Raw genomic sequence first — 25,470 nt, 5'->3', positions numbered from 1 at the left:
CTCTGTGTCTGGGCAGTGTTCATGGGAGAAGAACCTTGGCACCTGGTGGTTGGCTTGACCAGACTGGAGGACTGACCTGGACATGAAGACCATTGAGAAAGGGGATTCACGGTAAGTACAAATCTCCCCAGTTTAGTTTTTTATACTTTTAAAATATGAATAAATAACCAAACATGAAATATTGGGGCCTAGATTGGGGAGGGGGAGGTCCAGATCCTTTGCAAGGCGATTGACTCCAGAGTTTTCGAGGAGCGACTGGGAGTGGGTGGTAGAAGGATGAATGAGGAAGCCACTTCTTGCTCCACCTGTTCCTTTGTCTCTGCCACTCACTTGTATCTTCAGCCTCTCTGTTGAGTGCAAACCCTGTTGGGTGGTGAGGGTGCAGAGGGTAGAGAAGAATTCAGGGGTGTGGGAAAGGAGCTCCCAGGTGGTGAGGGAGGACCAGGCTCACAGCCCAGCCAGTGAAGGGGGCTGAGAAGGCAAACTACTATTGTTCCCTCCCCCCATATACATGCTAAGCCTGTGTGGCTGTTGCTTGTCTCCTGGAATGACTCCTTAAGGACCAGTAGCCAAGGCTGTAGCCCCAGAAGGCAAGTAGAGCAACTTCCTGCTTGTTCATCCAGAGAGCACTGAAGCTGGGCATCTGGTCAACCCCAGTAATAGCCGTGCTCTGCCCCATACCCCTCCTGGCAACCAGTGGGACTGTTTTGTTGCTGTTGCCACCACCACTTCTGCTCTTAAGAACATAAGAGCAGCCCTACCGAATCAGGCCTTAGGCCCATCTAGTCCTGTCTCCTGTATCTCACAGTGGCCCACCAGATGCCTCAGGGAGGACTAAGACAACAAGAGACCTGTATCCTGTTGCCACTCCCTTGCACCTGGCATTCTGAGGTAGCCTTCTTCTCAAATCAGGAGGTTGCACATACGCATCATGGCTTGTAACATGTGATGGACCCTTCCTTCAGAAATTTGTCCAATCCCCTTTTTCAAGGCATTTGGCCAGATGCTATTACCCCATCCTGTGGCAAGGGGTTCCACAGACTAATGGCAGAGGGGAGAGTGGGTGGTTTGGAATCAGTTGGACACTAGTGACAATGTGTGCATAGCTTTGAGCAGCGCTATAAACCCACAGATAGTAAAGCAAATGCAAGCACAACCATCACATTAATTCTAAATAAACTTCTCCATGTATTATGAATTTAATTGTATTTTTGTGTGCGGGAGTGATGGGTTGCATGTGGTCCTCAGTGTCTCCAAATCTTGCCTTAATGGTCCCTGACCTCCTAAAAGTTGGGAACCACTGTTTTAACAATATGTGTCAACTTGAACATACACCTGTTGCCCAAGCCAAGTGGAACCATTCCAATAGTTTAAGCCTTCTACTTTTTCCTCAGTTGGCATCTATACTTTCCTGTTAGCAAGGTAGATACTAATTCTAGAGACCATTCTTTTATGATAATTTAATAGTACTCATTTTGTGTCAAGTGGAATAAAATATCCAGGTGTGCCTCCAGTTAACTTTATAGACTGTGCCCAAAAGACTTACACAGTACTTCCAAGAAATCCCACCATAAAGTTCTCATCAACAATAAGACATTGCCAACGATAAGATGTTTCTCTCTGCTGAGAAATAGAGATTATTGGCTTTGATGTTGTCATGTTATCTAATGCCCCTGACATTAAACTTATTCAGCATGTAGAGTTTTATTTTAAATTAATCATATTCATCAATACATTCTTTGGATTTTTAAAATCTTGCAGATTTAAAATGTATAGAATAATGGTGTACCTTCTAAGATATATAAAAATTAAAATTAACCATTCCTAATATGGGAACTAGCTGTACCCAGTCTTCCCCCCCCCCCCCACTTGCTGCAATAAAAGTAGGTGGCACTATAAAGCACTTTGGATACTACCATAAAAATTGCCAGTGCTCCTTTCCCTTTTTTATGCACTAGTTTCAGTAATTGCAGAAATTATATGGTGTCCATATTTTGTCACAGTTACCTGTCAGTTAGACACGCCTATAAATTGTGACAGGATTGCTCTTTGACTCAAATCTGTTTCGGTGTTCTTGCCCTAATGTGGAACAGACTTGCCTTCAGACAACTTGGTGTACAAATTAAATTGCTCTTTTTTTTATTATCAAAAGCAAGTCTTGTCAAGTCTTAATTTTCAAAGCAGAGCTGTTTCCATGAGGCTATTTTCAACCAAGTTTCTTGAAGCTATCCTTTGCCTAAGGTTATACAAGTTAATAGCAAGTTTCCATAGAACTACTACCTCACTCAGGTGAATATCAGAATGATCTTACTTGACCTGGAATAAAAAAAGTCTCTACCCTGCTCCAGCTGTTCAGTGCTGCCAACCCCTCTAACACCTACTTTCTTCGTGCTGTCTTTCTGTCCTGAACTCTGTTTCTTTCATCCATTTTGCTGTAGAAAACTAGCCTACCCATTTCAGAACAGTTCTTAGTACCCTGTTTGAGAGGCTGTTTTGTAGATGCCTATTTTGTAGACAAAATATAAGAAATAATTGTCAAATATTTTCTGTAGCTGTATGTCTTTTTTATATTCACTTTGTGTCTGATAAAATTGAGAATAGTATTGTATATATACATTTTTTTTTTTTTTGCAGGTTGAATCAACACAGAGCATGATTAGGATCTTGGGCCTTTCAGCTACATTACCCAATTACCATGATGTTGCTACATTTCTCCATGTTAACCCCTATATTGGTCTGTTCTACTTTGATGGCCGTTTTCGACCTGTTCCTCTTGGACAGACATTCATAGGAATCAAGACAACCAATAAGGTAAGTATATCGAAAGAATGTTGGAAAAACACATTGAAAAATATGTTAAAGCAGTATGTATCCTGTCCTCTGATCTGAAGTAGTAACTGCCCCTCTGATATTTTCAACTTAAACTGTACCCATGCCCAAGTACATACAATTACATTAGCTTATATTCGTCCCTTGCTACCTTTCTCTCTCCTCTTCCTTCTGTTATTGACTTAGTTATCAATTTGACACTCTGGAGGAGACTTTTGTTTTTGTATTTAGTAAAGTGCTAGGTACATTGATGGCATTCTATAAATAATATTTAGTTCTTATATTTTGAACACTATTGAGTGAATCACTTGTATTATCTCAACGATTCAGTCATTATTTATTTATTTTATATATTTATATCCATGTGAACCACACCCAGCTTTGCTGCAAGCCAGATCATGTCTATTGGCAGTTGTCTGTTTGGGCCTATATATGCTACTAAATAAATTCAGTATTGTTTGCTTTAACAAATTCTTTGCTTTATATTTCTATTTCTAATATAATATATTTCTAATTACTTATGTTTAATGTTTATTATTATTATGAATATGTTATTGTTATGTTGTTAAGAATCTTATATATTAAGAATTCAATATGTTTGTGAATTATTATATAAAGAATCAACAGAAAAAGTTCACAAAGTGGCTTTGTGAACAGAGAAAATCAAATATTAAATAGTTCCCTATCCCACGAGGGTGCAAAGAGATGCAGAAGGAACACTGGGAAACAATCTCTAAAAGAGATACCTCACTGGGCTGAATGGAGTCAGTTACTCTCCCCCTTGTAAATGTGACAGGAGCACTACCTGAAAAAGTGTCTTTGCCCAGCCAGTAGGGGTATATATACAGTACTATGTGTTTTCACAGTATCTCCGTCAAAGATAAATTCGCAATTATTTTGAGATCACGTGTTTGCATTTATCAGTAGCAGTGGGTTTCTAAAAATGTTTGCTGTATTAGAGATTCTAATGCAGTAGTAAAAAAGCAAGGTTCACACTTAGACAATACAATAAAATATTTGCATTGTATTGCTTAGGTTCAGCAACTGAATAATATGGATGAAGTTTGTTATGAAAATGTCTTGAAGCAAGTAACAGCTGGACATCAGGTATGTTTAAATGATTGGCTTTCAGTTAGACCCTGTTCATGAATAATATCAAGAAGGATTTATTGTTTGCACACATAAATACTTTGATTTCCCTCTGTTTTATTCTGTTGATACACTTGCTGATTCATCCTTCAGAGATTTTCAGAAACAGTGAAAAGCTTTTAAAATGAAAGTTGCATGTAAGGCAATCTGCAAAGTCAAACTATGGAATGCATGTGCAGGAGTGTATAAAATTCCTTTCCACTTGTCATTTGTTATTTGTTCTCCTTCTACCATACGGAAATATGAGCAAGAACTTACTTCCCCTGATTGAGCTGTGGTGGCGATTGCCCCATGAACTGGAAGACTTAAGCCCTCTTTCCTCAACTTCATATTGTCAGTGCCTGCTCTGATTGGGGTGGGGGTTTTGTAGGAAGTTGTAATGTCACAGATCAAGTTCATGATTTTAAAAAGTTATGGTTCTCCAGACCCAAATCCATGCCTCATGTTTTTTTGGTGTGGGTAGTGCCCCGCTCTAGTGGAAAAATGTACTTTTCCATGTACAGTAAAAGTCACATTGCCTGGCATGTACAGGGAATGGCAGTTGCCAGTTATCCAAATATACTATTTAGCACAGCTTTTAGAACTTCCCCTCCCCTGATAAGGCTCCCTGACATATCTGACAGGTCTCCCTCTGTGGTTCAGCTGAGCTCATCTTCCTTCTTCTCAAGGGCTGTCTAGGAATAGAGATGTTCCACTTCCTCATGAGGAAAATGTATAAAGACTTTACTGTATATCTTGGAGAGGCATGGAGAAATGTCCTCCTATGTATGAATGGCCTAGGAACTTTAAGATTAATAGGTCAAATATCAATCTTGAACATTTATATTTTATTATATAAATATATTACATTAAATATTAAAAACATTTAATAAAAATATTAAATTTAATAATTTAATATTTAAATAAAAGCTTGCTAATCAAACCAAATGACAGCAGTAATAAAAGTATTAGCTTGTAAGAAAAAGTGAGTCAGTAGGCACGGCAAACTCTTATCTTTTAGGTGAGATAGGTTTGGTTTTCTTCATTACTTGCAGGTGAGCAGCTTTTGCTGTAGTTAGGGTAATGGCAGATTATTTATTTAAAAGATTTTTATACTGCTTTTCTAAAAACCCAAAGCTGTATACAACAAAACATAAATACCTCAGAATAAACTATTAAGATTAAAACCATAAAAATGATTTTAAAAATAGCAACAATAAAAGAGCAGACAGATAATTTTTATGCTGCTGTACATTATTTTAAGGGGTCCCTAGGGAGTACCTCCCACCCCAAAGGCCAGTGAAAGAGATGGGTCTTCAAACCTAATTTCACTGGTTTTCCTACTCACATGGACTACAGAAGTAGTCATTTGATGTAGGACATGTATAACATGAAGATGCCCAAATGATGATCATTAATTTACTGAAGGATCTGATTCTGGTATTCATTTTACATTAGTTCAAAGAACTAAAATGTCAGTGCTGTCACCTTTTGGCAATTTGAAAATCAAGTAGCCACCAAGAAGTATTTTGATGTCAGTGAATTGCACTGTACTTAAATCTAGGATTAGAATTATTACCTACCTTCCTGTAGTTGGCATGCTTTATCAATACTTTTTTCTGCACAGAAAGAATCTTGAAATAATGAATACAAAACTAACTATAAATATAACAATTATTTCTGTAGGCTCACCTTTCCCTCAAAGAACATAGCAACAAGGCATAATTCACCCTTATACTATTCATGCTGTTAAGGCTCTATAGTACAGGCTCTAGTGTGATATTCCGCTGAAGTTGTATGTTGGTAGATTTTAATAGCTGTCATGTGCATTATCATTATTAAAGAATATGGACAGTGGGAGGTAGTTGTATTCTACAGAGGCATGTGTTTCGACAGATGGAGAAAAATCTTTTCATGTTGATTTTTCAACTGTCCTACTCTGCAAGACTTCGAGCTCTTCGTGGCTACTGGGAAATTAAAGTTGGCGAATCAGCATTTAATTTTTATCCATCTGTTCAGACTAATGAGACATCTCGTTTGTAGGCTTCACTTTGAATTAGTCAGTGCAAGTGCGGCGATAGCATTCTTCCCGGAACCCCCCACTTCCTGTGTTGCTTGCTGAAAGGGATAATAATAGATGTCTTAGTCTTGCTGTGCCTCTTTTCTTTTTTTTGGAACCTTGCCAAAATTAGTAAGAGAGGCTTTCTGGAGCTTACAGAGTTAACTTGCCTATTCTTGTAGTGTGGGTTTCTAAGACGAACTTTGTACGAGATTATTCCCTATTTCATGAAGATTTTGATTCAAAACTTTTTGTGGAACTGCCCTAATTGAAACAACAGTGCTCGAGATCTTGATAATGACATCAGCCAATGTTCTTTTCCCTTTCTAAATAGTTAACTATTTTTTCCCATATGACTACTTTGATAGTCTATTGATTAATTCTGATTTGTTATCTTCTCTCTGTTTGCCATTTGGGAAGCATGGAAGAGCAGTGCCGAGGAGAGGGGGTAAAGGGGGTAATTTGTACCCAGGCCCAGGGTCAGAAAGGGGGCCCAAGAGCCAAAGGAGGGGGCCCAGGAAGTTCCTCGGATCGGACATTTTCCTTTCTCACCTGAACTCGCTGCCTACGCATGATGCCAGGGCACAACCACATGCATGCAGTGTTAACTACTGCTGCAAGCCATGCACACCAGGTCCAGGAATGCTCTTTGGCTTGTGGATCCCATAACCATGAAGGAGTGTTTAGAAGCTCAGGGACCCAGCTGTGGGGCTACAGCTACTTCAGAAGTTCATTTTGGTCCATTCCAGTGTGAGCCAAAATACGATGATGCTAATTTTCTGCAATGGATTTTCTCTATTTCAAAGATTTTATAGAGACTTAGGAGTGTGTTTGGTTTTGAATATTACTTTAGCTGCCAGTGTTACATGGTCAGGTAGACGTGGGCTCTGCATCAAGAAGCCTAGTAGACCTGGGCTCCAAAGACTATTGTGGTTGTCAGCACCCTCCCCTTGCCCTATTTTGCCCTCCCCCAGTCTGTCTGTTTCCACTGCCCCCCCTTTGGGATGGGGCCCAGAAGAACTTTTGTACCCCCTGATAAAATTCCTCTCATAGGTCCTGTGGAAGAGGGCAGCCTTGCAGCAGAACATGAAAACATTGAGAGTATAGTTTCCTAGTGGGAGTGAGAGAGTATGTTAAGAACATAAGAACAGCCCTGCTGGATCAGGCCATAGGCCTATCTAGTCCAGCTTCCTGTATCTCACAGTGTCTAACCAAATGCCCCAGAGAGCACACAAGGCAGTGAGAGACCTGCGTCCTGGTGCCCTCCCTTGCATCTGTCATTCTTACATAGCCCATTTCTAACATCAGGAGGTTGCACATACACATCATGGCTTGTAACCTGTGATGGGTTTTTCCTCCAGATATTTGTCTAATTCCCTTTTAAAGGCATCTAGGGCAGATGCCATCACCGCATCCTGTGGCAAGGAGTTCCACAGACCAATTACTTGCTAAGTAAAGAAATATTTTCTTTTGTCTGTCCTTAAGTTCCTTTACCAAGTGTAACCTCTTTCCTGAAAGAAACTGCTAAAGCTCAGCACAACCGTTTAGAACAGAAATACAGTAGAACCTCCAAAGTTGACCACCTCACTATATTGACCACCTCATTAAGTTGACCAGATTTTCACATTATGGACAGACACTGCATATACACTATGGGAGACCAACCTCTCTGTATTGACCACCTCCGTAAGTTGTATCTTGACCACTTCGACCATTGCACAGAGTATTAATTTACCCTCCTTAAGGTGCCCACTGAACACGATACTGTGGGCCTGTGTTTTGTCTGGTTTGTCCCATCTTGGAAAAGCAAGAAGCCACGTGACAATCCCTCCCCTACGCCTGCTAGTGCGTGTGCGAAAGGGTTTTTATAGGTGGGCACACTGCACATAGCCGACAGACCTGCGCCGGCTGTCGATTGTACCTGAACATGTACCAAGTTGTGAGGGACATGAGGTTGCTTGTGCATAGTGAAGCCACTGTCCTTTCACTTTGGTTCCCATCACCAGTGCCACCATATGAAGATGCTGAAAAGCACCAGTCCCAGGACAGATCCTTGAGGCACTCCACTTTCCACCTCTCTCCACTTTTTCTGTCAATTACCCAATGACACCCACTCTGTTTCCTGGTCCTCAATCAGTTCCCAATTCATGAGAAGACCTGTCCTCTTATTCCCCAACTGTGGAGTTTTCTCAACAGCTTTTAGTGAGGGACCGTATCAAACACCTTCTGGCATTTAGTGAATCTGAGGAGACTCAGTGGAAGCCAGGCAGCCTAAGTAAAAAAGTGTTTTTGTTTAGCTGTTGAGGCTATGTAACATGCTACATGCTATGGGCTGGCAAGGGATAGCATTGGTCTGCCTGTCTGCTATGAAACCAAGTATTTTTTTAAAACTTACAATTTTTTTTAAGCTTATGAATTTTCAGGGGTTTCTTTAAACACTGATTGTGGGCTGTTTATTCTCTGTCTCTTGATATAGATATAGATGAGATAAATAGTAAGCATCACAAGAGGATCAATTCTCATTGATATTTGCAATAAAACTTTTAAAAGTCCAATCTAAATAATAGCTTGGGCTTGCATTTGTTGTCCTGGGAGCTAAACGTGATAATATTTAAATGCCTTTTTTTCCATATGCTTACCACCTCCTTATGTTGACTAATTTCCTCAGTCCCTTGGGTGGTCAACTTAAAGAGGTTCTACTGTACTACATGGTATTTGTACAACTCTGAATGCCATTTTTGCTATCATCCTCATATGGAGCCTTCCTTTTAGCATGTAGAAATAGTTGCTGATACAATGCCATAATATTATGATTTTCTTCACTTCACTGATGCATCAACACGCAAACTGTCCCACTCTAGGACCATATCATTAACTGCTACTAGTGAATATTTGTACGTGCTACGGGGGAAGAATTTGGCATCAAGGTGCCATTTTTTTTGACAGGCAAAAATGTTCTTTATTTGGACTATCCAATTGGAACCCTGTTCTGCTGATGTCTGTCTTTGGCATAGGGCTTAAAGGTTTAAGGGATGTTTTAATATGTTTATTTCTCTGTCATGAACTCCTTTATAGAGGGAAAGTGGAACATACGTATATGCACAAAATGGAATTCATCATTGGCATCCTTCAGTCTCGAAAGACTATGATATCGCGCTTTGAAAAGTGGTTCTGGAACAGTGTCTAGTGTGGCTGAAGAGGTCAATTCGGGAGTGACAATCCCTTCCACACTGGAAGCAAATGTAGTCTGTCCCTGGTGTGTCTCCCTGACAATGGGCCTTCCTTCTTTGCCTCTTTGCCTCAGTCTGTTGGCCAAGTGTCTCTTCAAGCTGGGAGAGGACATGCTGCACAGCCTGCCTCCAAGTGGGACGCTCAGAGGCCAAGGTTTCCCATCTGTTGAGGTCCATTCCTAAGGCCTTCAGATTCCTCTTGCAGATGTCCTTGTATCGCAGTTGTGGTCTACCTGTAGGGCGCTTTCCCTGCACGAGTTCTCCATAGAGGAGATCCTTTGGAATCCGGCCATTGCCCATTGTCACAACATGACCAAGCCAACGCAGGCGTCTCTGTTTCAGCAGTGCATACATGCTAGGGAATCCAGCGCATTCCAGGACTGTGGTGTTTGGAACTTTGTCCTGCCAGGTGATACCGAGGATGCGTCGGAGGCAGTGCATGTGGAAAGCGTTCAGTTTCCTCTCCTGTTGTGAGCGAAGAGTCCATGACTCACTGCAGTACAGAAGTGTACTCAAGAAGCAAGCTCTGTAGACCTGGATCTTGGTATGTTCCATCAGCTTCTCGTTGGACCATGCTCTCTTTGTGAGTCTGGAAAACGAGGTAGCTGCTTTACCAATGCATTTGTTAGCTCAGTATTGAGAGAAAGAATGTTGGAGATCGTTGAGCCAAGGTACACAAAGTCATGGACAACCTCCAGTTCATGTGCAGAGATTGTAATGCAGGGAGGTGAGTCCACATCCTGAACCATGACCTGTGTTTTCTTCAGGCTGATTGTCAGTTCACAGTCTTGGCAGGCCTTGCTAAAACGATCCATGAGCTACTGAAGATCTTTGGCAGAGTGGGCGGTGACAGCTACATCGTCGGCAAAGAGGAAGTCATGCAGACATTTCAGCTGGACTTTGGACTTTGCTCTCAGTCTGGAGAGGCTGAAGAGCTTTCTGTCTGATCTGGTCCGAAGATAGATGCCTTCTGTTGCAGTTCCAAAGGCCTGCTTCAGAAGGACAGCGAAGAAAATCCCAAACAAGGTTGGCGCAAGAACACAGCCCTGCTTCACTCCGCTTCGGATGTCAAAGGGGTCTGATGTGGAGCCGTCAAGGTCTACAGTGCCCTTCATGTCCTCGTGGAAAGACCTGATGATGCTGAGGAGCCTGGGTGGACATCCAATCTTGGGGAGAATCTTGAAGAGGCCGTCCCTGCTGACCAGATCGAAAGCCTTTGTGAGATCTATGAAGGCTATAAAGAGTGGCTGTCATTGTTCCCTGCATTTCTCCTGCAGTTGTCTAAGGGAGAATACCATATCAGTGGTGGACCTGTTGGCTCGGAATCCACACTGCGATTCTGGATAGACACTCTTTGCAAGTACCTGGAGCCGCTTTAGTGCAACTCGGACAAACAGCTTTCCTACAACGCTAAGGAGAGAGATGCCACAGTAGTTATTGCAGTCACCCCTGTCGCCTTTGTTCTTGTACAGTGTGATGATGTTTGCATCCCTCATGTCTTGAGGTACTCCACCTTCTCTCCAGCAGAGACAGAGGATTTCATGCAGTTCAGTGGCGATGATCTCTTTGCAGCACTTTAGGACCTCAGCAGGGATGCTGTCTTTCCTGGGTGCCTTGCCAAAGGCAAGGGAGTCCAGGGCTATGGGAAGTTCTTCTAGGGTCGGTTCACTGTCAAGCTCATCCAACACAGGCAGGCACTCAATGTTGTTCGGTGCTTCTTCGGTAACTACGTTTTCTCTGAAATACAGCTCAGAGTAGTGCATTTGAAATGCATGATGCTTTCATCATGCATATGGCATTTTGCACATGGCATTTTGGAGTTGATTGTGTACATTCTTAACACTTTCATTGATAGATTTATTTAGTTTTTTCAATGATACCAATGTAAGAAATGCTGCTAAGAATATCTTACATTAGTTCCTCTGCACATTACAGTGATTAATTTTTTTATTTATTTGTTTATATAAGATGTAGGATTGGATAGCAGTGACAATGCTGAGTAGTGCCTTCTGTACTAACGATTACATTTTAATTTTGACTTGCTTGCAACTTACTCTAATTTCCCACATGAATGTCTCCTGATTTATAAACCACAGTGTATGCACTCCTAATTTGTGCATGGTGTTTTCTGGAATTTTTTTTAATGCAAGTAGATTCTGGATTTTCATATTCTGGGACTGTGTTTTCAGAACCGCTCAGCTAGAATTGTTTCTTGTCAACAAGACAGCTTAGGTTTTCAAATAACTTCTCTGTTTTGCATCCAGAATAGTCCCAAGAGGCTGAATCCCACAAAAAAGTGTGTTTTTGTTTTGTTTGTGCTTCCTTATGGTACTGATTGTACATTCTCCTACTCCACTCTTGTCCATTCTCACATATGTGATTCATACGTGCCACTACAGATAAACATATCACACACACTTTAGTAACAAAGACCTTAAATTATAAAAGTACAGGTTTGTAACATTTCCCCAAATGCAGTTGCATACCATGGTAGCGTCAACTCTAATATAGTAAAAATAAAATATTGAAATGAATGGGGACCCACCTGAAATTGGTTTGCAAGTCACCTAGTGGGTCCCGACTCAGTTTGGGTAACAGTGTGCTAGAGGAACACTACAGGAGGCAATAGTGAGAACAGCAGACAGCTTCCTGTTCGTGTTCTCACCATCATCTCCTGTAGAGTTCCTCTGGCAGCTATGAGTCTAGGTTCTTGCTGTTTGCTTCCTATTCCAAAGAGAAGTGAGTCATGAGTGCAGTGGTGGTGGTGGTGGGGATTTGAGAACTGTGGATCAGTAAAACAGCAGATATGTGGGCTGCCTATATTGGGGATGTCTCTTTAAAAGCTCAGAGAAGAGAGAAGATATGTAGGTGGGACTACAGCAGTAAGGGATGTAAGTGTAGGGAATGTTTATATCTAGTTCCTGAAAAGTGGAAGACTTAAATGCAGGAAAAATATATAATAGGGATCCCCTGTGACTGTAACTTCACAGCTGATCTGCAGCTGATTTCTTGCAAAGCATATTTTATCACAAGTTGAGCTCTTTAATGGTGTCCTGCCTTAAGTCACTATTGTTGTTCTGGTTTAGAGGCTCTGCACTTGCAAGTCTTTCTAAACAGCCAGTACTGTAATCTTTAGACCATTGTAGTAATGACATAAAGACTGAGTAGTTCTTTAAATGGAACTGGCCAGAACAACAGGCCATTTCAATGTGCTTAATTAGCTTCAAAATCTGTAGGCTACTGTCAGTAGTATACCTTTCAAAGAAAATTGGTAGTCAAATCAGATGTGTTATGTAGCTTAATGGAGTGCTCACTGAAGGACATCCTGCCTCTCAACAAATGTAGCAGAGAAGAACAGCTTTGTAAATCTAGATTGCAAGAGGTAAAACGTGCATGCTGCAGGAGATAAAGATGTCTTGCTAGCTGGTTATCAGCTGTTGTTTTATAGAACTGAAATAAAATTGAACTGTAACTTTTAAATAGTTCTGCTTTGGGTAGTGAAATATATGTGAGTTGAAGAAAGCTTTTCGAGTTCAAAAGAGGTTGTGGAAGTAATGACTGAAGAGATTTCGGGGTCTGCAGTGGAAAACACTGGAGATAAAAGAGTTTGCTGCTGTTGTGAGGCACTGAAGATTTGTTAACATCGACTGTTGAATGGATCAGGGAGAGACAGAGACCGTGTCCTCTGGAACTCAACTTATCCTCTTACCAGCAGGGTAGATCTTTTCCATTATCCTTAAAGTGATATATTTCACATTTCATTCATTCCTATCCCACCTTTCAGTGGCAGGTCTCAAGGCAGCTAATACAAGAGCCCGTGGGAAGGTGTATGGGCAACTGTGTGACTATCATAGTTATTTGTATACATATAAATAAAATAGTTATTTTGGCTAATAAAATAGTAACTTAATGTACTTATTTGAAGGCTGAATGTATTTAGAGTGTCTAATTGTGAATCTCCCTTTGATTTTGCAATGACCTCAATTATTATTTTTATTCCAAACTACATGAAACACAGTTATTTACTGATGTTGAGCAATTGATACAAGTCTCAGCCTGAGACCTAAGTACCAGCTTAGTATTTATCTAGTGCAGTGTGGTGGTGGTGGTGGTGGTGGTGGTGGTGTTGTTGTTGTTGTTGTTGTTGTTGTTGTTGTTGTTGTTGAGTCATTAAGGGCGCAATCCTAACCCCTTATGTCAGTGCTTTCCAGCACTGACATAAGGGCAATGCAGCTCTGAGGTAAGGGAACGAGCATTCCCTTACTTTGAGGAGGCCTCCGTGAGTGACACCCAACTGCAGGATGCAGCACATGCCCCATTGGCAGTGCTGGAAAGCACTGACTTAAGGGGTTAGGATTGCACCCTAAGTCATGTCCAACTCTTTGTGACCCCATGGACCACAGCACTCCATTCCCAATTTCACACAGTAATCCAGAGTACTCCTTTCCCAATTTTAAACCAATCGGTTGTTCCATATCCGGATCTAACAGTTGCTTTTTGACCCGCATACAGATTTCTCAGGAGACATAAGAACATAAGAAGAGCCCTGCTGGATCAGGCCAAAGGCCATCTAGTCCAGCTTCCTGTATCTCACAGTGGCCCACCAAATGCCCCAGGGAGCACACAAGACAGCAGACACAATCTGCATGCCGGTGCCCTCCCCTGCATCTGGCAATCAGAGGCAGCCTCCCTCTAAAACCAAGAGCTTGCACATACCTACTATGACTTGTAACCCGTAATGAACTTTTCCTCCAGAAATTTGTCCAATCCCCACTTAAAGGCATCCAGGCAAATGCCATCACTACTTCCTGTGGCAAAGAGTTCCACAAACTAATTACACGCTGGGTAAAGAAATACAGATGAGGTGGTCTGGTACTCCCATCTCTTTAAGAACTTGCCACAATTTGTTGTGATCCACAAAGTCAAAGGCTTTGACATCGCATAGACGATGAAGCAGAAGTAGATGTTTGTCTGGAACTCCCTTGCTTTCTTTGTAATCCAGCTAATGTTGGCAATTTGATCTCTAGATCCTCTGCCTCTTTGAAAACCAGCCTGAACTTCTGGTAGTTCTCGGTCCACATACTACTGAAGCCTAGCTTGCAGGATTTTGAGCATAACCTTGTTAGCATGTGAAATAAGCACAATTGTGCGGTGGTTTGAACATTCTTTGGCATTGCCTTTCTTTGGGATTGGGACATAAACCGATCTTTTCCAAGTAGGCAGGGTTGCCCAGTAGGCAGGGTTGCCTCACTCATGCTTCCCGCCTCAGCTCCTCCTCAGTGTCGTCTGCCCAAGGCAGCACAGCAGGCACTTTCTAGGTGGCGCACGCGGGAGATGCCTGCCTGCCTGTCTACTTGGAAGTCAGTCCCTTTATAGTTAATGGGACTTGCTCCCTGGAATGTGTGGAGTGCCTCAGAACCCGATAGGCAGGGTTGCCTCGCTTGCTGCTTCCCGCCTCAGCTCCTCCTCAGCGACCTCTGCCCAAGGCAGCACAGCAGGCGCTTTCTAAGTGCATTGTTCCCGGTCACGCTGTCCACCCGCCCTGCCCAAGGACCCCTCCCCCCCGGCCCTGATCACAACTAGGTCTTATTTTCGGGGTAGGTCTTTTATTTCAGCAATTCTCAAAAAATACACTAGGTCTTATTTTCGGGGTTGGTCTTATTTTCGGGGAAACATGGTAGGTTTGAAATACTGCCTTCTGATCTGCCCACCCACTTAATCTGTAGGAATACCTCCTTTTTGCAGAGGACCTAAATAATAATAATGACTGAAATCAAGTGGTTGATCAGCTTCCTAAATGGACTCTTGATGGAACAGCCTCTGACTTGGGTCAGCAGTGTTCTACGAATCACTTGAAAGATTCTGAAGGTGATCAGCTGTCCCACTAGAGCAGTGGTTCCCAAACTTTTTTGACTGGTGGCTTCCTTGACCTATTGAGCCACTGGCTGCAGCTCGACATTTAGACTACAATCCTATAGATTGTATAGGGCGGTGGGTTTTTCACCAGGATTGTGCGGCTCCCTTGGCTGCCTTCCATGGTTTCCCGGGTAGCCACAGTTTGGGAACTGCTGCATTAGAGTGATGGTGTGATGAGGATTAACACTCTCAAAAGGCAATGGTCTATGTCAGTCAGGTAACAAGAAGGGCCCTCCTGGATTAGATCAAAGGTCCATCTGGTCTAGCATCCTGCCATCCACATTGGCAAACTGGATGCCTTTGGGAAGCCCTGAAGTGGGACTTATAGGCAGATATCTCCCCTGCAACTTGTGCAGTATTCAATCAACAATCAATCAACAGTATTTATATACCGCTTTTCAACTAAAAGTTCATAAAGCGGTTTACAGAGAAAAATCAAATACTAAATGGCTCCCTGTCCCAAAAGGGCTCACAATCTAAAAGATGCAAGTGAATACCAGCAGACAGCCACTAGAACAGACACTGTTGGGCTGAAGTGGGCCAGTTACTCTCCCCCTGCTAAAAAAAAGGAGCACCCACTTGAAAAAGTGCCTCTGAACCCAATTAGTAGGGGAAAAATACTGCCTCTGAACCTGAATGTGGCTCAAAATTGTCATGACTAGTAGCCATTAAGAAACATTTGTAGCCTCAGCAGATATTCTTGTCACTCTTGTCCCTATCCTTTGCAGAACTTTGTGTAAGCAAGCTTGCATGTATAACCAAATGCACTGTTTTCCATACTGGGGAAAAATATTATTTGATACTTTAGCAAAATCCATTTCTCTTCTTGTGAAGAATCACTGTGGTATAAATTTCTCATTCCACTCTGATATAAACTCTGAGTTACATAAAAGGAAAGTGTCTTCTGCAAGAAATTGTTAATTTTTTTTCCAGATATTCATAGAATTCTGTAGAGCTAACCTGGAGACATATCCTTTGTGCTTTGCTTGCATATTTTGTCATTTGAAAGCTTAGTTTTTTTTTTCCTGAGAAAAGCTACACAAGCTTTCTGCTCTTGAGACACCAGAGCTAGCTTTGAACTTCAGAGTACAGATCTAATTACACAGCTTGTAGCTGTGGAACCACTTTTCTCTATTCCAAATTACTTTTCCCAACTTATTTGCATAATGTAATGCACAGAGGTTAGCCACTGAAATAAAAATTCTCTTGACATAGTTAGGACAGGCTAAATTTAACCCTATTAGGCCTGTAGTTATGTTCTGTTTTATGTGCTCACTCAGTAGATTGAAAGTAAAGGATATGTTTTGGAAGTTCCATGTGTTGTGGCCTTCAATCAGTGCTGAAACTGCATGTGTGAAATGCCATTAAATAAAGTTTGTATTCTGTAAACACACGTAGATTACTTTGCTACAACTCCCCTGCCACTCCAAAACTCTGAAGGGCCACAGAACTCCAGCAGCATAACACCATGTTGCACATACTGTTCTAGTTTACAAAGAAAAAATAGCTTAAGGAGAGACATAATAGAGGTTTATAAAATTTTGCATGGTGTAGAGGCAGGGAATACAGAGCATTTTTTAATTCTTCTCTTTTATGATGATATAACACAAGCTTGCTCACTAAAATTGATTGACAGCAGGTCATTCATTCTAGACGTGTACAGACATTTTTCTGTCTGAATGAATGCCTTATAGCTATTTTGCACTGGCCATTGTCTTCCAACTCTTCTATGGTAAATGAACAAGATTTAGGTTTTCCTCTCACAAATAGTATATGAGTTTTCAGCCTGTTTCTGGATTGTACCATGTGAAACTGCAGCTGGAACCTCACATGACTGAATATTTTCCCCATTACCCCCCCCCCAAATATGGCAGGTTTAAGTCTTGTCTAGAACTTTATGTTTTATTACAAAATTTATAATAAGTTGCTTAGCGATGTTTCAGAAAGAAAGGTGGGGCATAAATCTTCAAAATACATAGCTGTCTTCTTGAGAAGGTTTCTGTGTATACGAGTCTTCCCTTCCCCCCATGAAAGGCATTTGTTGTTGTTCCCTCATCATATGGTAGAGCAATACAGTGTCTTCTCTGTTGATCTTGGTAACTGTGTTGTCCCTATAAAAGTAAGAATGGGTGATGTGTTGCAGTAGAAAGTAGATATGCTTGAGAATCGGTGACATTAATTCTTCCCAAGGGGATTTAAAGTCCTTAAAATTGTTGGGGACTGAACTCAAGTGCTTGGTTCCCATCCCCTTCTTTCAGCATTGTGTAAAAGTTTGGTTGGTTTGTTCGGTTTGTGGTGGATGATTTTTATTGGCTGCTGATCTTTGTTTATTTTGTACTGTTTTATTATTATGATTATTATTAACAGTATTTATATACCGCTTTTCAACTAAAAGTTCACAAAGCGGTTTACAGAGAAAAATCAAATAACTAAATGGTTCCCTGTCCCAAAAGGGCTCACAATCTAAAAAGATGCAAAAGAATACCAGCAGACAGCCACTAGAACGGACACTGCTGGGGTGAGATGGGCCAGTTACTCTCCCCCTGCTAAAAAAAGGAGCACTCACTTGAAAAAGTGCCTCTTACCCAATTAGCAGGGTTTTCAGTTGGTTGTGTTTATTTTTGTGTGTGTGTTTGTCTTTATCTTTTTGTTTAGATTTTGTATAGGACCTTGGGCTGCCTCTTGGGTAGGAAAGGTGGGGTACATATAAACTTGCTTTGGGAATGGAAACTGATGGACACATGGAGTTCTCCTACCCCAAAACAAGGTGTCAGTCACTTCAGAGGAAGTTGGAGCAGTGCATACATGGAACTATTTCTTACCGTTGAAGCAGATAGAGTAACTCACAAGCACAGACAGTCTGTATTTAAGCTCTGTTAGAATAATGGCATGTTTCTGATCAAACAATGTGACTTAATAGGAATTGCATGTTTTATTACACCACCCGCTGTTGTTAAACAGCCTTTTCTTGTTTTATTTCCAGGTGATGGTGTTTGTTCATGCTCGAAATGCCACTGTCCGAACTGCTATGGCTCTTCGTGAAAAAGCTAAAAATAATGGCCACATTTGCTACTTTTTGCCATCTCAAGGTTCTGATTATGGACAGTCTGAAAAACAAGTAAGTGATGTGTTTCACAGCTAAACTGTCTTGATGTCATATCAAAACAAAGTCCATTTACCTATTACCTGTTTATATACCTTAAGCCCACCACGAATTGTGTATGTGCTTGCAAGTGTGTGTTTAAAGAAAAAAAAAATATTGACTTCCATGTCTGAAAATATCAATTAAATTACAAGGGTGAATTTCAGGAAGCTTGTTGTTATCTTTCATAACTTACTGGTCTATAGTTTGCATCAAAGTTTGCATGCTCAGTGGGGCATTTTATTTCTTTTTTCCTAACAGCATGGTGCATGATGGGCTGCCTTTGAGACACATGGATGTTGGTGTGGGGATGGGAGTGAGGTGGGGAAGGACTGGGTTCAAAAGCTTTCTGCAGTGTGGTAAGGTTCCCTCCCACCATGAATTTCTTGTTCAAAGAAAACTTTTGGTTCTACTGTATGTATGCCTTATTCCTTTTGTATGCCTAAAGCAGCTCATTAGATTGTGAGCAATGGATATAAATTGACTTTAAAGTTAGAGACTTAAAGAAAAATGCCTTTACCTGAAAGAAGCCAATACCATTTTTTTTTTTCAGAACAGTAATGCTCTGTAAACTTAGAGGTGGTATTGTTAAAACACACACACAAAAAATGTGATTTGCATTTCTGTTGTATTGTTAGCCACGAAAACCATGTGCCATTTAATTTCGGATCTTAGAACAGAGTAAGTTTAGAAATAAATGCTGTACCTAGAAGCTTTGATGGCAGGCAGGCCAACCAGTCGCCATCTACACACCTGCTCTTGGGTCAGCTCGGTGATGCCCCTTCTTTTGTTCCCTTATCCCATGATCAGATAACTAATTGTTATGTAGGTGTTAGAGGATTTTTAGTGGAGTTGACTAAGGTTTTGGTTTCTTTTCCCATCTCTTCCCTGCTATTTTTTCTCTTTCCTCTCCTGGGTTTGTTTATGTGCCCTATTTTTCATTGTGAACTAAAGGGGATATGAAGGATATGAATCTACATCTACATGTACAATGAACACATTGATGAATGCCCTGAGCTCTTGGCATTGATACTATAGGTATAAGGGATGTACATTCTATACAAGTAAATGAATTTGGGCGCCCTAAACCAGTATAGTAACTGGAATGGCTCTCAGTCCCCTGCTCACTGAGAAGGGCTAAAAACAAGGGGCTTGTCTGCACCAAAAACATTCTGTGTCTCAAATTTCCCCAAAAGTCTGCCAACTTGGAAGCAACTGATGAACAAATAAGGTACGCGTATAAATTTCCAACCTTCAGTGGCCATACCAACTGTATACATAATGTATACAGGTCTGACCTGTTCGTTGTGTATGCTCCCCCACAGCTCCCACAACTCATTCATAACTGTTAATAGTAGCAGAATGAGTTTCCATAATTTGATGCTAGTATTAGAAGAAATTTGCGTATATTTGCTATTTGGTGGGATGAGAAATACAGGTCATGCCTTGTTATCTAAGGGGGTTCCATTCTGGAACCTCCAGTGTATTTAAAAAATTCAGTGGATATCAAATCAGTGGAAAAATAGCTTTAAAGACCCACTTCTGGATTTCTTGCTCTCGGTTGTCACCCCAGAATGCATTGGTATAGATACTATACCACATTCAGTCACTATATAGTGTGAATAATGGACTCTAATGAAATGAAGTTATTATTCAACAGAATGAAGTTAGGAAATTGGATTTTGGTGCTTTTTTCCCTTGTAACAAGGCATTTAAAAGTGAACCTCAGTATCAATGGTGAGTCAAATCAATGGATAATGAGGTCCCACCTGTAGTTAGCTTATATATAGGGTTTTTTTTTTTGTAATCAACCCAGAACGCGAAATAATGTGAATTTCTGCTCAAATCGCTGTATAAAATGATATTCAAAACACAGAAAACCACTCATTTCATGAAATAAGACCACTTTTGCTTAGCTTGGAGGAATCCACAAGTAGTTTTCCCCTTGTGAGTAGTGAGCCCCTGATGCATTTCTTATGGTTGAGCGGCTGAGTAAAAGTATCTGCTAGAGGTTGTGCTCATGTGTGGCAGCTGGGGAGGGAAAGAGTTTTGAGTGGGTGGGGAGAAAGCAGAGGCTCTAAGAAGGAAGAAATAAGCCTGTAGTTCTGACCTGCCTTGCTCCCTCTTTTCTTCACTCATCAGGAGATTTTCAATCTTTCTGTATGTGCTTCTTGGGGCTTAGTCATTGCTCCTCCTGGTTGCTGTTTCTCACTCTTTTCTGTCCTGCAGAGGCTATAGCACTTTGCAGGGGCATTTGGAAATACATTCAGAGAGACTTCCTTGACTTTTGGAGATTACTACTGTGATCTATGCTGTTTCAGATGAAAACCAATTTTATGTCATTATGACTGCTTGTTAGTGTTATGTTGCATTTTGGGGCTGACCTTGGAAAACCAAGCAATGCTTTCTCTGATTTTTTTTTTTTTCTGTACTTTACTGTACCTTGATCTTCTCATTTTCTGTGGTTTTTTGCCAATTTTATATCATGCTCAGGTAGGTTACCAGCACTGTACTTTAATCTGTAGGTAAGGCGATTGAGTTCTAAACTGTGACTTCTATGTGATCTGTGATCAGGTGAATGTGCTCGGATCTGGATCTCCCCTCTTACCCCAGTCACTCTCTGTAAATGTCTTTTGTGGAGCTTGTCTGTGTATGCTGCACTTTTGAGAAGCTTGGAAAACCAAGCAAGGTTTGGACTGCACTTTGACCTGATCACTTTCTGTGGCTTTTTTTGCACACTTTATGCCATTCTGATATGCAAAGGAAGGATACCGTAATTTTTTAAAAAATTCTGCTTGTCTGTGTGGTGCTGCACTTTTTAGAAGCTTGGAAAACTGTTGAATATGTATGCATGTATGTTTGGTAACGGTCTAAAATGATACAGTTGAAATACTTGTTTTTTATTGCACTGTTTATACAATTTTGAATTAGAATTTGGATAAGAACACATAACACCACAATTGCCTAGTTTAATCAAGAAATTTTGGAAAAAATATCACTGAAAACACCCCTAAATTATATGCCATAAAGTGGCAACATGACATGTTATGCTAATTAAAGCTCATTGTTAAGAAACAGTTATACATTAAAAAACATTAATGTTATTTTCCTTAAGGGGTGACAGTTTGCTGCTAAAACCCATAGGTTGCTCTCGCATTAGTGATAATTAATGGAGCTATTTCACTGCCCTGTGAGACTCAAGAACAAAAAAGATGCTTTCATCTGGTGATGTTTGCAGGAAAGTCATTTGTAGCTTTTTAATCAAAATTGTGGCTCACTTATGCAAAACAGTTATCAAAATTTATGCACAGCAGAGTTCATCAGAGATGTGACTCAGATGTAACCTTGTTTAAAAGTTCAGTGGCATATTCTTTTAGCAGCGTTCTCTGCATTTGTCCCCTTTTCTGATTTGGTTTTATATGGTCTAAGTTAGGGGTGCTCAAAGTTTTTGGCAGGAGGGCCACAACATCTCTCTGACACTGTGTCGGGGACTGGGGTAAAAAAAAAAAGAATTAATTTACATTTCAAATTTGAATAAATTTACATAAATGAATATATTAGAGATGGAAAATGAATGAATGAATTCAATCCAGTTTATGATTCCATTCACCCTAATTGGGGGGGGGGGGGAATCTTCATGCCAGTTTATGATTCCATTCACCCTAATAAGGGGGGGGGGACCTTCTTGCCAGTTTATGATTCCGTTCACCCTAATAAGGTGAGGGGACCTTCTCGCCAGTTTATGATCCCATACACCCTAATAAGGGGGGGATCTTCCACACTTTCACACACATACACCCGCCTGCTCACCTGCCCCCTTGCCCTCCCCCTTGCCCTCCCTCGTTTGCTTGGGCTGTCTGCCTGCTCGCCCAGCTACATGCCTACCTGCCTGCCCACCTAACCGCCCTTCCTCTCTAGCTAGGGCGGCATGTGCTGCTGCCGCCTGCCTTCCTGCCTGCCTTTCTGGCCGGCTGGCCAGCCAACCAGCCCTCCCTCCCTCAGAGACATGTGCTGCGGGCTGGGCTGGGCTCCCCTCCCTCGTGCAGGATCCCTCCCTCCCTCCCTCCCTCCTGCACTCCCCTGGCTCAGGTTGCAAGAGGGGAGGGGAGCTGAGCCGGGGCCCAACCGAGCTCAGCCCATCCCATGGGCAAGGCAGGGAGAGACCTCCCCACCCCCATCACTCTCTCTCCTGCACTCCCCTGGCTCAGGTTGCAGGAGGGGAGGGAAGCTGAGCCCAGCCGAGCAGAGCCCAGCCCATGGGCAAGGCAGGGAGAGACCTCTTCCCCCCCCCACAGGGTCTCTCTCTCTCTCTCCCCTCTGCAGCCCCCTGGCTCAGGTTGCAGGAGGGGAGGGGAAGGGAGCCAAGCCCAGTGGAGCGGAGCCCAGCCCATGGGCAAGACAGGAAGAGACCAGCCGGCAAGCGCACAGCGTCTCTTATAGTGGGAAGTAATGTGATACCTGCAAGTCTCACGTTACCTTCCCACTATAAAAGGCCCTGCGCCTGTGCTGGGCTTGTCTTTCCTTCGCTGCCACTGAGCTCAGCGGCAGCGAGGGAAAGCAAGGCGCGGAGCTCACGCAGCAGGTGAGCGCGGGCTGGGGTGAGGGCCGAGTGCCCATTGGAGATGGGGGCCCCCTGGGGGCCGGATGGGGACCCACAGTGGGCCGCAAGTGGCCCGCGGGCTGGGGTTTGGGCACCCCTGGTCTAAGTGGTAAACCAGAATCTAATAGTGAATTCCTTTACTTCTTATGTTAGAAGGTTTTGTATGAGAATGAGATATGTTTGCTTATTTATTTTTAAACGATTGTCTAATTTGCTTGCTGTGACTGACAGCAGACTTCAAGGAAAAGATAAGTTAATGTTTGAGTCTCTGTAAGTGGGACAAAACTTCGCTGATGAGCATTACTTTAAAAAGTTGTAGTGGAATATGCAACAGGGAGTTAGTGAATTTACCAAAAAATGCTTAATGAATTTATTTAGAGGACAATGACATACAATAGGAGGTTTTTTTAAGCCATTTCTGCCCAACGTTGCATATACGCAACAGGGATCAAATGTGTACACCTGTGGGCTGGGCAGAAATGGGTTAAGCTAAGAAAGTGTTACTAGTTCTGCCTCTAGTCTGGCATGATCTTTGCCATGATTAGATGGAATTTTTTATATTGAAAGAGGTGGGGAAAGTATCCTGTGATGTCTATCTCTGCACAGTGCGTGTTTTTACTATGAGACTCGTTTTCAGGAAAAATTTCCACTGGGTAGCAATGTGGTGATGTTGAGTGTTTATTGAAAACCTCTGGCTTTTGCTTTTATGGTAAATAGGAAGACAATTAAGTAAAAGCTTATGATGTCAGAAAAGCAGTCCATGAAATCTGCTAGCTTACCAGTGAGTACCAATGAGGAGCTTTTGGTCATTGTTCATATTGGTGCAGATGTAGAAGAAATGTCTTTGAGATTGCAGCAGATATTTGGGGGGGGGGGGAGGGAATGAAATAGTCTGCAACATTTACACAGAGGTTTCAAAACACAGCATGTGAAGCTTGTAAACAGATTTAAGGGAGGAACCCGTGTTCTAATCTCCAAAGAGTTCAAAATGCTTACTTGTAAGGAAATACAATTTCTGTCTCTATGGTATTCCACCACTTCTGCCAACATCCAGTGTTTTAACTTCTTAAAAAAAAAATCAAAAACAGCAGCCATCAAATCAGCAACTCAAAATCTTAAGAAAGGTTAATGGGTGAGTAGGATAGATTTACAAGATAATTTAGTTTTCATTCATACGTGTTATGTAGATAGGGCACACAATATGTCTGTATCCTAAGTTTGGATAGTCATAACAAAGGAAGTTAATTGTGACTAACTTTCCAGTATCAGTGCAGTCACCGCGCAGCCCTGAGTAAGAGACCAAATGTTCCTTTGAGGAGGCCTCCATGACTGCCACCACCACTACAGAATGTAGTACACGCTCTGTTGACATGGCTGCATTGGCACTGGAAAGTTCTTTAGGATTGGGCTGTAAGTCTCATTGAAATAAGTTGGATTTAGTCATGAGTTAACTTTCTTAGTCATGGCTAACTAAACCTAGGCTACAACCCAGTGTAATTAATAAATTCATCATTGAAGCTACATTTTTTAAGATCTACATAAAACATATTGCAACATACTGAAATCATTGCTGGGTTAAGCAGGAATTCTGGCTAGTCTTAGGACCAAACAATGCATTAGGCCAGTGTTCTCAAACTGTGGGTCAGGACTCACAAGGTGGGTTGCGAGACAATTTCAGGTGGGTCCCTATTCATTTCAGTATTTTTAATATAGTGAACTTGATGCTATCATGGCATGTGACTGCATTTGGGGAAATGTTATAGACCTGTACTTTGAACAAGCTATTATGTATATTCTTTTAACAATGATAGTAAATGGGACTTACTCCTGGGTAAGTATAGGTAGGATTGCAGCCTTTATGTTTTTTAAAAAATTCCCCTGCTTGATGATGTCACTTCTGGTCATGACATCACTTCTGGTGGGTCCTGACAGATTTTCATTCTAAAAAGTGGGTCCTAGTTGTAAATGTGTGAGAATCACTACATTAGGCAATATGCAATGTGGCCCTTTGTGGGTTTTTTTTTTTCATTTTCTAAACAGCCTTAGGAGGATTGAATGGGCTGTTCAAATGAGGATCAAAACCACAGTAGAGGTTAGGACTTGTTTAACGCTTTGTCCCTTTAGTTACCATTCCTATCATAACACCTCCACATCTGTTTTTATTGGAGGGAACCTTTTCATTGAAAACCAAATGAAATTTTTTTCTCAATAATAGTAATGCTTGGGGAGCACAGTTGGGAAAGGACCTGTGATAGGGCCAAAAATCACCCTATCCCCTATTGTGTTTCTCTGTTTTGGACCCCTTCAGTTGTGCTACTTAGAAAAAAAGAGCCAAGTTATAGGTTTGTCATAATGTATAGTTAGTCCCTTAAGGGCGCAATCCTAACGCCTTATGTCATTGCTTTCCAGTACTGGCATAGCGGTGCCAATGGGACATGTGCTGCATCCTGCAGTTGGGTGTCACTCCTCAAAGTAAGGGAATGTTTGTTTCTTTATCTCAGAGCTGCATTGCCCTTATGTCAGTGCTAGAAAGCACTGGCATAAGGGGTTAGGATTGCGCCCTAAT

At 41.7% G+C, this 25,470-nt stretch overlaps 1 protein-coding gene across 1 annotated transcript in view; it reads left to right on the top strand.

The window, feature by feature from the left end:
* ASCC3 (activating signal cointegrator 1 complex subunit 3) overlaps positions 1–25,470 on the top strand; it is a 271,099-nt gene that overhangs the window by 93,621 nt on the left and 152,008 nt on the right. The window contains exons 12-14 of the mRNA XM_066612963.1: positions 2,635–2,811; positions 3,865–3,936; positions 18,146–18,280. Coding sequence (XP_066469060.1) covers positions 2,635–2,811; positions 3,865–3,936; positions 18,146–18,280 — 384 coding nt within the window. The remainder of the gene's footprint in view (positions 1–2,634; positions 2,812–3,864; positions 3,937–18,145; positions 18,281–25,470) is intronic.

The sequence above is a fragment of the Tiliqua scincoides genome, chromosome 1, assembly GCF_035046505.1.
Source record: "Tiliqua scincoides isolate rTilSci1 chromosome 1, rTilSci1.hap2, whole genome shotgun sequence".
Lineage (NCBI taxonomy): Eukaryota > Metazoa > Chordata > Lepidosauria > Squamata > Scincidae > Tiliqua > Tiliqua scincoides.
The sequence above is the reverse complement of the archived record's forward strand: the minus strand, read 5'-3'. Positions and strand labels throughout refer to the sequence as shown.